The sequence below is a fragment of the Rhagoletis zephyria genome, unplaced genomic scaffold, assembly GCF_001687245.7.
Source record: "Rhagoletis zephyria isolate East Lansing unplaced genomic scaffold, Rhagoletis_zephyria_1.1 Rzeph_scaffold_01394, whole genome shotgun sequence".
NCBI lineage: Eukaryota > Metazoa > Arthropoda > Insecta > Diptera > Tephritidae > Rhagoletis > Rhagoletis zephyria.
In genome coordinates this window covers 92,049-105,519 of record NW_016158478.1, presented here as the reverse complement: position 1 = coordinate 105,519, position 13,471 = coordinate 92,049, and the positions used below count along the sequence as shown (strand labels likewise).

Genomic DNA, 13,471 nt, shown 5'->3' with positions numbered 1-13,471 from the left:
GTACCTTTTTAAAAATTTATTGATTAATTTTTATATTTCTTATTAGAATTGAGTTGAAAATTTTAGAGTTATGCGAAAATTGTAAACAAATATTCTGTGTAAAAATGTGGTATATTTAAAGAAACCTAAATTTAAAAAAATATGTGGTAGATCTACCACATGTGTGGTAGAGGTTTGCACACTGTTTGTAAGACAAATATTAGTGGCATTGATAGCACGGCCGAGTAATCATAGTCAACTTATGTACAGTAGTCGAAAAAATTGTAGCCGCACCAAATTTTGACAAGTTTTAAAATATTATTTTTGTTGTTATTTAATTTTGGTTAGTTTTTTTATAGTTCATTCTTTAACAATATCCGTATAAATACAAGTTTAAAGGCAGAGCCAAAATGTTTTTCTTTCCGTTAGAAACATAATTAGCTCAGTTGCAGTAGTTTATTTCTAACTTTCTACAATTTTGCTAATAAAATATTTTGTTGTGAAACATTATCTGAAAAATCCTATGCAAATCGATGCATCGATGTATGCCCTTCGATACATCGAAAAATATCGATGTACATTTCGATGCATCGAATTAAAGAGAAACATCGATGTATTTTTGCCGGTGACATCCCTAACTGCTGTACTGACGAAAACTTTTGTCATACGAACGAATGCTGCACGATAGGCAAAGAACAACAGAAGAAAACTGAAGTAGAACAAAAATGCGTTAGCAGCAATGCTCAAATTTTTCAAATGGAAGTGCGCGCATCACTCTAAAGAAATCAGCGGCGACAGCTAATCAACGAAAATTCATGCGAATTCTTGCTTCGCATAAAGCTTTGAACACATCGAAAACGACATCACCACACGACACGACATTAAGGTTTTATCTACATAATCTAAACGCCTTGTCGACGGCGACATGATTGTTTTGAACGCCGCAGCGACATCATGAATTTGTTTGAGTTTAAAATAGAAGAAGAGGAAAAATCTTATCTGTCGCTAGAACAATAGAAATAGATCCAATCTGGCCACAGCTACCTTTTTGGTTAGTCGTAGTGTTGCCGTGTCGTCGCCAAAATAATTATCTACATAAGAGTACGTGTTAAAATAATTTGACAGCTGTGGTCCGTAGCCCGTCGTTTCCAATGTGTTCCAAGCTTAAGTGCATTTCCAATTGCACAAAAGTAAGGGATCCCGGCCTTTTTTACGTCCCGAAAATCTCGGGATTATTTGCCAAGAATCCCGGGATTTTCGGGATTTGTAATTTGCACTAGTGGCAATAATAAAAACTACTTTTCTTGACCAGTATTGGCTATATTTATTTTTTTATTTAATAACACTGGTTTACAGAAATGTTCTATGGATGCCACTATCCAATGCTTTTTGTAGTGTGTTGTGATTCCGAAAATCGAGTTAATTTTTTTTTTTATGGATACGTTTTCGAGATATTTTAAAGATACCGTTATTCAGCTTAAAATAAAAATTGGTTCCTTTTAATCACGTATATCTTACGAACCAATTTAAATCTTAATATAAGATACGGCAAATGAAAGCTAATGAAATTCTCCATAAACCATATATACATCACTTTCCGATAGGACTGATAGTTTCCGACAAGTTAATTAATCATTCCAGTCTTTTTTAAATTTTTTAATGAAAACCCTAAAAAAATCAAACTTTAACTGAAGAAAAATTAAAATAATAACAGGTTCTGTGCCAAATTTTTTCATTTGTACTAAAGCCTGTTCTGCTAAAAAAAAAAATCAAGTTACTGATCAGGAAAATCGGCGGATAAATAAGAAATAATGAGTGGTCAAATGAAAATGCACAAAGATTTTTTGTTTGAAATATGAGTAGAAAAGCGTGTTTCCTGCTCATTTTTCATACAAAACATCTTTGCTAATTTTCATTTGACCACTCATTATTTCTTATTTATCCGCCGATTTTCCTGATCAGTAACTTGATTTTTTTTTTTTGTAACAGAACAGGCTTTAATACAAATGCAAAAATTTGGCACAGAACCTGTTATTTTTTTAATTTTTCTCCTGTTAAAGTTTGAGTTTTTAATTTTTTCATTAAAGAGTAAAAAAAAACTGGAATGATTAATTAATTTCTTAGAAACTATGAGTTCTATCGGAAAGTGATGTATATATGGAGAATTTCATTAGCTTTCATTTGCCGTATTTTATATTAAGACTTTTAAATTGGTTCGTAAGATATACGCGATTAAAAGGAACCAATTTTTGCTTTAAGCTGAATAACGGTAAATTGCAAATATCTCAAAAACGTATCCATAGAAAAAAAAATTAACCCGATTTTCGGAATCACCGCGCAATTCTATACAAAAATTGGATAGTGGCGTCCGGGGAACAAAAACCAAACTAAAATTTGTGATCCAGTGTAATTAATATTTTTTTATAAATGTCTAGCTCATTATACATGTAACACCGTGCGATAGTAAATTTTAAACACAAAAATCAATATATTCGCGAAACCATGGGCCAAATATTGTAAAATTGTGTTTTTAGTTTTTCATTTTGACGTCAGTAATTCAAAAATGATTTAAAAATTTCAGTAAAATGTGCTTACACTGAAAATAAAATTTCATAAAAGTGCTACGAAAATCTTTCGTAGTGTTGGTTTTTGTACAATGTACGAAACTCTCGTTCATAATACGAACACATTTTTCACAACGAAACAAGATTTTACGAACCATACGTAAATATAACGAAAGGACTTTCGTAAGGTATTTTTCAGTACAATTTACGAAATCTTACGTTTATTTTACGAAACACATTCGTAAAGCACTGTACAAATCTCTACGAATAATTTTGTATATTGTAGGAAGGCATTCGTAATATATAAGTATGGTTTTAAGTTTACGAAATATAAAATTCGGTATTCGTACAATTTAGTTAATACTTTCGTATAAAGTACTAATGCAGAAACATGTTTTTTAAATTCGTACAACATACGAATATTTTCAATTACCGGCAGTTTAATATTTCATAATATTTTTTGTATCGCGTGTCATTGTGGAATTAATTGTTGGCTGCTGTGAAACGTATAATATAATTTTAAACGTTTTAAAAAGGGATTTGCTGGATAAAAAAACAATACAAAATTAAATATTAAACTTGTGGATATACTATGCTTTTAAGCATACAATGTTTTTAACATCGCCTACGCTGCGCCTTGCGCTGCATTGTGGGACTTGATAAATAGGCAATTTCATCAGTTACCTATCAACGGCAAGCCTTAGCCAGGAGCACTACTTAATGTAATTAAAAGTAAGTATGTACATGTATGACTTTTCACTGAAACTTGCTTTTCAGACGCCTTATAATTTTCCTTTAATTTATAGTCGTCAAGGAAACAAACATCGATGAAGCTGCGAATCTGTCAAGTGCGTCTACATAAAAATATCATAATGTTTAAGAAAGCAAAACCAGTATTTTTTATATCCTTTCATATTTTATATCTTATTACATTTAGTTTTGTTGAGTCTCATAGTTTAACACTTTGCATCAATATACTTTATTGAATGAAGCCTAAGTAATAAAAAAATAGAAAGAATAGAATAGAAAGAACCTATTCTTATGCATATAAATAAAAGACTTAAGTTTTATTATAGGTAAAATTACCTTTTTTATTAATTCTAAACTATAGTGTAGTCAGAAAATTCTTCTTCTTTCGTAGAACGTATGATTTCTTTTATTATTAACACTATAAAAAACATGACTAAAATTATAGCACAACTCTTTCATTATATTTTAATCAATAATGTTAGGCGTTTTTGCAAAACGTTTTGTTAAACAAAAACGCTTAACATCGATAACAACAAAACGATAAAAACAAAATAAAAGTGTTGTGTTATAATTCGTAATATGTTTTTTACAGTGTGGAGAATGAAAGCAAAATCGCACATTCTACGAAACAAGCGCAGATTTTACGAAAGTGATTTCGTTAAATATACGAATTATTTCTGTGCATTTTACAAAAATTTTGTAAAAAAAAATAAAGAAATAGTACGAATTTTTTAGTAAATAGTACGAAATTTGTTAGTAAATAGTACGAATACATTCGTAAAATGTACTAAAAATCTGATGCCTCATATTTTCGAACTATGTACGAAAACGGTTTTGTAAAATCAACGAAAACTTTCGAGGCTCAAAATGACGAAAAATTTCACAAGATTTACGCAAGTTTTCGTTACATTTCCGCAGATTTTATTTTCAGTGTAGAGAAGAAGTATGGGTATCAAATTAAAGAGGAAATTCTGTAGAACTTAATCAGATTAAAAGTCCTTTTAAAATTTGATCCTTGAAATTTCGCAATATTTTTTTCGAATTTCGTCCTTCTAACTTTATCAGCTTAAAAAACTGCCTATTCGTCCTTGTGAATCCAAAAAATTTTAATTTTTTTAATTCTAAAGAAATTTCCTCTTTCATTTAGTACCTATATTTTTATTCTACTTTGCATTGAATTTTTTTAATAATTTTTGGAATTAATCGAATCATTGAAATTACAAAGTCCTTTAAAATAAATCCTTCTAACTTTATCCGCTTAAAAAATTACCTAGTCGTCCTTGTGAAGCCAAAAAATTTGTATTTTTTTGAATTCTAAAGAACTTTCTTTTTTTATTTGGTACCCATACTTTTATTCTACATTGCATTGAATTTTTTGAATAAGTTTTGGAATTAATCATATGTTTGAAATTACAAAGTCCTCTAAAATAAATCCTGACGTCACACAGTGTTTCGACTATATGAAGGCAGGTGGAAATAATAGTACACCTGCACCGATTTCACTGAAATTTGACATGTGCTCTAGTTTTACTTAGAAATAGAGAATTATGAAATTTTGTAAAGATGGAATAATTGCCACGCCCTCTACTCTTGTGGGCGGAAATATTAAATCTCATCCGATTTCGATGAAATTTAGTTTGTAGTCTTTATTTTATTAGAAAACCCTAAATATAAAATATGGGGATCATTATAACGTCCAAAACTCACAAAAAATGTGGGCCCAGTCATTAATAGTGATGGAATTTTGGGTAATTTTTGTTCCTGCTTTCCACTTTCAGAAAACAAAGGTTATACTATAAAATGACTTAGGTGTGAATACTCGCTTTTTTCCCAATATCTGGTGAGATTTTTTCATTGTTCGAAAAATTCTTTTCGCGAAATTATGCAAAAAGAAGCTAAAAATCAAAAATTACATATAGTTGCAAAGTCGGGCGCAAAGATCAAATTATATATTCGAAAACTACATAAAATTCTCTAAAACATTCGTCTAATTTCACCACCAGATGGACCGGTACTCACACTTTTTTTTACTAATAATGTTTAGCATCTACATTTCAAATAAATTTTTCGGTAAGAAAATGGAAAGTACCAAATAAATGATAAATACCTTCACCTGAATATTCCACGGCATTTAAAAAATTGATTACAGTTGAATAAGAAACGCTTTCTTTAATGGGTTAATCGCCAAAGGCAACTAAACTGATTAGTCGGTATCGCGCCCATTCCCGTATTTTTTGGAAATGTATCGTTTGTGAAGAAGGGGGGTGAGTAAATAATGTAAAATTTGGTATTTATGACTTTTACTTTTCCCTCTCTAAGTCCAACCGGTTTTTTTTTTATCAACAGTCACCATGACTTTTTTCTACCTGACGCACAGTGTGTCAGAGAGAAAAAATAAAAGCGCCACTTAAAATAAAAAAGTAGGTTTCAAACCCATTTATTTATTATTTATTTTATGGTAGGAGAGGTAGAAGTAATTTTTTCGAATTAAGTTGTTCAAAAGTAATAAATGTCTAAATCCCGGGATTGTGATAACAACATCCCGAAAATCCCGGGATCGTAAAAAGCGAAAAAATGTACATACATGTCTGACCGCGCACTTCCTATGCTGCAGTGTTTGACAACAACAAAAATGCTTATGATATGCATATGTATGTATTTATATATTTACATAAAAAACTACACAGTTTCAAAATATTCGGGTTTGTTAATTACTTGAATATAATTATAATGAAACACAATCCACTTTTTATTTAATAAAAAACAAAGCACATATTCGTTTACATACTATGTATGTATTTATATACTCAGTTTGGGCTACTTATTTTTTAATAATATTATAATATTTATTTATTTTACTAAAATTGAATGGGCTATGAAACTTGTAATGCCGCAATAGTCTTAAACAAAAACATAAGTAAACGTTTTGCAAAGCTAGGCATTATTGTTTCGCTTCACAACACTGTTAGTCGGAGATGAGGGCCCATGTTGCTACATAGCTGAGCGCGCATTTCGCTTAAATCTAAACGTAATTATTGTCATCCTGAGTGTATTTTGTTTTTATACCCGAAATTGTGATATAAGCCGTTGGTCAATATCAGATCAGCATGCCAGTGCTAGGCCATTTCGATTTCCTATGCTTGGAGAGTGAGTGAAAAATTAACGCAAAGTTAAACGGAGTCAATCGAAAACAAAAGTTCCAACCGACAAGAAGAAAAACTACTTTTAAAAGTTAACATTTTTATATGTATACATACCTATAAGGAGCGTGTGCTAGAGATAAAACTCAGTGAGTGGGCTATCACGACCCACGTGGTGTACTAAAACCCCTTTGGGGTCTCAGCCTGCATATATGTAAGTCAATGGTGAATCTATGTGGTTAGCCCGCCTAGCCGATCGTATTCTCATCCGGAGGTTTTTCCTTTTTTTTTGCTGTATAAAACACTTCGAAATATAAAATTTGCGAGTCGCAGCATTCCGTAGTCGATTGGTCGTACCGGAGCTGAAAAGGGGAGGCATCACGCCTTTCGTAGCCCTTGAAAGATTGGGCAGGTCTCACCGGTTAGGTCAAAAACTGTTTTAAAAATTTGAACAAAAACAAAACTTCATCAAAAACTACGTTAATACTCGTAATTAATAATCCTAAGTCTACTTTCTTCTTTGTTAGAAAATTACTAAGAAACATTCTATTCTATTCTATTGCAAATTAAATAGATACTTAATATTAATTTTTTTCATGCTTAAGATCTAAATACTTATTTGACTTAAAATAAGAATATACAAAATTAAGTTTCTTTTGTTGTTACTCTCCGCATAGAATTACAGGCCTATTCTGCTTGTAACCGAACATTTTGTAACAAGCTAATTTTGTTACCAACAATTGTCACCACTTCTTGCAACCGCAATTCTATTTACCTTGGTAACGTTTTAATTTATTCAGCAATTCAGCTATGGAGTTTTGTTGAAATTCTGGTATTGCATATTTCACGGGGCAATATTTTGTTACCTGCTCATGAGGTGGTAACAAAATTTACCGGTTACAAGAGTGTGGAGAATACGAAAAGGTTTAAAAATTGAATATCTGAACCTAAACTGTTCCGATTTACCGCCTTATTCCCATAACACTGACAAAATTCATCGTATGACTATTGTCACAATTATTGCGCCTAAAACACAATATGTATGTATGTATTAACATTGTTTCACCGTTGTCGCGTACGCAGTAGGTCATAACAACAACACTGACAATTGTCACCATACGAGAGCTTAAAATAAATTTGCGGTATTTTCTCACCCTTTTTATAAACTCATTCAAAGGATGAAAGAGAAAGGTAGGATGAACGAACGTCATTCAAAGTTGAATGAAGATGTGGTGGTGTTTGAAAAAAAGGGACACGAATGACTTTTTTTGGACACAAATAAAAACAGTGGAAATACCTTTCTACTGAGATCGCATAAGTCTAAATCAGAATAGTTTTCGCCCAGTTATTCAAGTCTCTCGTAAATCAATCTTTGAAAAAAAGTAAAAAAACAGCATCAAAAATCTCATTTTTACGATTCCGTTAAAAAGATTTTTAAATATTTGTATTTGTAATAGCAAACCGGCATTTAAATATCTGCATACATACATATACATACCTAACCAATTATGCATGTATGCTGAATTCACCGACAAGCTTTTTTAAAAACGAAGTAAATTAGTACAAATTGTTAGTAATTTTCATTAGAGTTTGAGTAACTCCTTTCACTAAATGGCTTTTAATAGCTTTAACGAGACCTTAACTTATTTTATTTTAATCATTTTAGTGCAGTTTTGACAAAATTTTCATGCTAAAAAATCTTTTGTTACACTACTTTATTTTATTCCTTTGTGTTTAGGCCACTAGACACAACTTTGAAAAGGGTGAACCACCCTAATGTTCATGTGCATACACACACCGATATATACATACATACGAATATGAGCATATAAATAATTGCATTATTTTTCCCGCCAATTATTATAACGAATTAGCCAAATTTCCCCTCAGCACATCTCGCTGTTTGAGGGTTCGGCTAAATCTGTCAACAAATAGCGCGGGCATTCCAGTTTTTCACTTAATAGAGCACGGACGCCTATCAGCCACCACCCTTCATCACACACCATACAGGTAATATTTCGTATTCACCTTACATTTGTATATGTGTATACATACATAATTTATAAATAAAACACATATTTGACGAAGAATTAATTTTTCGTGGCTTTATTTATTTTCTCGGCCTACACTGAAAATACATTGGTGCAACCTACGGCAACATACGGAGCTTCGAAGAAAGTAGTTGCACCTATGATCACTTTGGTTGTACATGTTAAATAAAAGCTTGTTTTTAAAAAAATATTTTTTTACATTATTTTATTTTGAACTTTTTAGTTATATTTTATATAGCCAGGACATAATATTTTTATTAAGGGCTGACTCTCCATTTATGAGCAGGGTACATTTAATATATGCGGCGTAAACCTTTTCGATCATCTGTTTAGGCTGAGCGAAACACGTTGAGTTCAGGTAGCGAAAAAATTGTACGATGGAAAAATGGCGGAAAGTTGGCAACTGTTGAACTTAGCGGAACTACTCAACTGTGCGTTTCTAGGACAAACAGTATACGGTTAGACAATATGAACGCGCCCAATGTGTCACGAATTAGGAGCATACTCAGAAACAAATCGGTGTGTTATTTAATTTAAGCATTCAGATCAAGTACAAACCACACACCCGGTAGGTGCTCTGCAGAAATTCGTATAGAAATATCCCAAGGTTAACAGCTGATTTATTCAAACTAATTTCCGGTATTTTATCTTACCAAGGAATTCACAATAGAATCTATCATACCACTGCCTAAAACTATCCTACATAGTTGCGCCGGCAAATTACGCTCTGCTATCACTAGTAGTAGTGAACACGCTGTAAAGAAGCTGTTAAGCAGGGATCGCACGATTTGTACATTTGTACAGACACAGAGTGAGAGAGAGAGAGAGAGAGAAATAATGAGTTTAGCTCAATAACAACTTTCAAACAACACCACTCTGTAACTGCTAAAATGTACAAATCTTGTGATCCCTGTTTTAGATAAAGATAAACATAGGGTGCTGCGAAAATGTTAAAATTTCAAGCTAAGTGCTTAGTATACAATTAGGTTGTATGTTTGTTGTGTATGTGGAAATTCTTGCGAAATATTTTGAAATTTATCGCTTTTTTCATTCGCAAACGGAAATCGAAAATGGAAAGCACGTTAGTATTGTTTATGTTTTAGTTAAATTATAGCATTTTGTTAACTAATTTATATTCCAGAGTAAAAAGAACAACTCGCAGACAGTTCGAAGTGCTCATTAAGTTAATGGAGCAAAATCCAGACCTTGCCAAAGGCATGAGTAATTTTGGGTCAACAAAAAAAAAAATAGAAATGAGCTGTGGGAGGGTATCGCGCTAGAATTAAATAATATCGGTCCACCAACGCGTAATGGTCGAGAGTGGAACAAGGTAAGAAATTAATTTAATTGTCTTTTTAAATTAATTAAATTCCTTTTATATAATTTACTTAGGTTTGGCTGGACTATAAACTAAAGTTAAAAAAAAAAAATTAGCCGCAAATCGCCGTGAGACTGTTGCCAAAGGTGGAGGACCCTACTCACAACGAAGTCTGACGCCTTTGGAGCAGACGGTCGATGAGCTGCTAAGCTTGCAGCAGGCAGTCAATCCAACAGGTGCTGCTTTTGGACCAAGTTTATTTGATCAAGAGGACGAGGCACAGGCGGGCCAGACACTGGACGACCACTCACAGGACGACCAAGTACAGGACAACCCGACACCTCAAAATCTGGACGTAACGCGGACGCCGGGCAGACGAAGACGAACGACTGCTATAGAGGAAAGAGAAAATATGCGTATGAAGGCTTTAGAAAAGAAGGCAGAGGTACAAGACAGGTTATTAAAACAATGGAAAAAATAGAAAGAAAAATAGATGACCTTTCACGTTACGCAAGAAAAACTTATGAACTGGAAAAAGAAAAAAATAAATTATTGAAACTGAAGGAAGAGAGAAAAAAACAAGAGAATTTAAATAAAAACAGGCGACATAAGGAAAATGTTGAGATCAAATTGAAGGAATTAGAACTAAAAAAACTTAAATATCAAAAATAAACAACAGTCATTAAAACATACAAATATCATTTTTATGATTGACGGTTAGTTTTTATTAAAGAACCCAGTATTATTTATTAATGCCGAAACCGAATCGAACCGAACTTCAACGATTCGCGTTTTTTGTTTATTTACTGTATAATTTTTTTTGAAAGTGTTGCAAGCATAATATAAATTAACATTTTAAAGTTTCTGCAAAAATAATAAAAACTCAGCAAATTTTCATTGACATTTTTAACTTTTTATTCCGAATTTTTACAAAAATTTTGGTATGCAATTTTAAAGCCCAGTCAATTTCAGTAGGATAAAGTACAAGTTTCCAGTCGCCAAAAGTTCAAGTTGATTTTTAATAATTTTTTTTTTTTTACTAACGGTACTGGTCATTGTCTTCCATATAAAAGAAAGTTAGAACTTACTTTATGTATGTACATATATGGAAGAAAATGGAGAACAGCGGGAATTCTTAGCGACTTTAAACTTGCACTTTATTCTATTAAAATTGAATGGGCTATAAAACTGCGTCGCAAAATTTTTGTAAAAATCTGAATAAAAAGTAAAAAATTTCGGTAAAAATTTGCTGACAAATCGGGTCAAAATCTCATTCGCTTAATTAGTTGACCACAAGGGTACGTGTGTGAACTTGAAAACATGAAAAACTAATTCATATAAACTTATAATGCATTGGCAATCTGTCTTCAGCGACGCTCTTCTGCGGAACCACTAAAGTGTTCTTCCGGTGGTTCCAATGGTACCACTACATCGACAAAACTATCGTTTCCCTCAGGATCATTTACGTTGTATTGTTTGCAAATATTGTGTAAGGCATAACAAATGTTAACTATCATTGTCACTTTACTAGGAGCGTAGCAAAATTTTCGCTCATTTAGGAGACATCGGAACCGACACTTCAACACGCCAATTGTCCTCTCCACAACATTCCTAGCTTTTGAATGTTTTTTGTTAAAAGTTGCCTCTATTGTTCCTGGTAAAGCGTTTCGAAACGGTGTCAACAAGTACTCGTGTAGCGGGTATCCGGAATCACCTAAAGAATATTTCGTTATTCATACTTATGTACATACATACATACCCTTATGGTCAGCTGATTAAGTCAAGTGACATTTTGACTAGTTTGGACTAGTTTTCTTTTGTTAATTTAATGTTCATATTTTTTTTATAAAAGTCTAGCACTTTACCTAACCAGGGCCACATAAATCCACATTTCAAACTTCGTATAAAAATTATGAAAATTTAACAAACTTTAACAATTGCATCCAAAAATTTTAACCTTTTAATTAGAATTTTAGACAAATTTTTCGCGTTGGTTTTCAATATTTTTTTTTTTTGCTGACGTTATGCATTTTCTTGCATATAATAAAGTATGCTCGACAATTTCGTTTGTATGGGGAAGAATGTCTAGCACCATCAGCAAAAAACAATTTTAAAAATCTATTCAAATTTAATGAGCTATAAAACCGCACACCCAAAATTTTACTAAAAGATCTAAATAAGAAGTTTAAAATTTTTGGATGCAATTGTTAAAATATGGATTTATGTGGCGTTGGTAGGTAAAGTGCTAAACTTTTATAAAAAAAAATATAAACATTAAACAAACAAAAGAAAAAATAGCCAAAACTAGTCAAAATGTCACTTGACTTAATCAACTGACCACAAGTGTATACATGAATAAATTTAGAGGAAGCGCAATTTGAAGTACCTAAATAAGCAGAATTTTGATCTCCTCTTTGATACGTATTTTCCAAATACCTCTTTAAAGAGCTGCTATACCACACAAACGAATCGTGGGTAGACCCGGCATATCGTGCGTCAACAAACCGTATTAACATGTCATGGTCACAAGCCTAATTAATTTTAAAAAATAAATAATTTGTGTTACAACAAAATTCAGTTAATGCACATGCTTGTTAAGTACTTACAATCATTGCATTTATGCCGTAAAACCCTTTTCGATTTAAATACAGGTGCTTATTTTCGCTGGACGCAATAATTCCAATATGGGTTCCATCAACGCAACCAATTACATTAGGAATTCCTGTTTGTGTATAAAATTTTCTTCTCGCCTGTTGCTTTTCCGCTTCTGTCATGTGAGTTTTAATCCATGCATTGCAAGGTTTTGCTTCCATGATTGGGAGCATCTCTTTCAAAGTCAACGAAACTGTGGGCTGCGCAAGACCTAACTGAAATACATTGCCCACAGTTTGTTGTTAACTCCCATGAGCAAAAAACTTTAGTGCGCAGCGCAATTTCAACATTGACGTTACGGATGAAGAAAGGCGATTGGAAAATTCGTCTTTTAGGTTGTCTAGCAGGTACTTGAAAGCATCTTTACTCAACCGGAAGTTCATTACAAATCTGATTAAAAAATTTTTATGGTGATCATTGTACAAGCACTTGGACGTTAATGATTTATTTCAAAAGATAACTTACACTACGGAAGGCAATTCAATAGGATTGGAGTGGTCCCTGATAAAGCGCCGCTCCCGAAGTAAGTTTGCCCTTCTCTCCGGAACATCATCGTCTTCAAAAAACAAATCCACGTTGTGAAACATTTTTTGTTTTACTTTTTAAATTACAACCACAGTTTATTCAAAATATAATTTATAAACAAAACAAACGAAATTTAATTTAAAGACGTCAAAAATGTCAAACTTGGTTGAATACATTTGACAATAAAAAAAAACTAAGCGAATGTATTCATTCGCTTCTCATAATCTCAGTTTGTCGAATTTTCGCCAAACCGTTCGCTTCGCCAAAAGCATTCGCTTCGCTAGCGGCAATTCCAGCCTTAATAGTATTAAATGTGTATGTGCAAGTAAAATTACAGGTGGTCGAACATCAAAAATCAAAGTAAAGCTACATATATCATATCCAAGAGTCGGTACTTTGCACCTTTTCCAAATTTTTAGAACTTACATTGCACCGTAGCAGTAGTCGTTCTAAGTTTGAAATACTGACAGCCGATTTCTCAGTGGATGTTTA

The 13,471-nt window shown here is 32.4% G+C and overlaps 1 protein-coding gene across 1 annotated transcript; it reads right to left on the bottom strand.

Annotated features, from left to right (window-relative positions):
• Positions 1 to 11,169: 11,169 nt before the first annotated feature.
• LOC108363843 (putative nuclease HARBI1) lies at positions 11,170 to 12,627 on the bottom strand. The gene is made up of 3 exons (XM_017617349.1): positions 12,409 to 12,627; positions 12,189 to 12,333; positions 11,170 to 11,516 (listed from the first exon to the last, which is right to left on the bottom strand). Exons 1-3 carry the CDS (start codon positions 12,625 to 12,627, stop codon positions 11,170 to 11,172), a joined length of 711 nt encoding a protein of 236 aa, XP_017472838.1.
• Between the last annotated feature and the right edge of the window lie 844 nt (positions 12,628 to 13,471).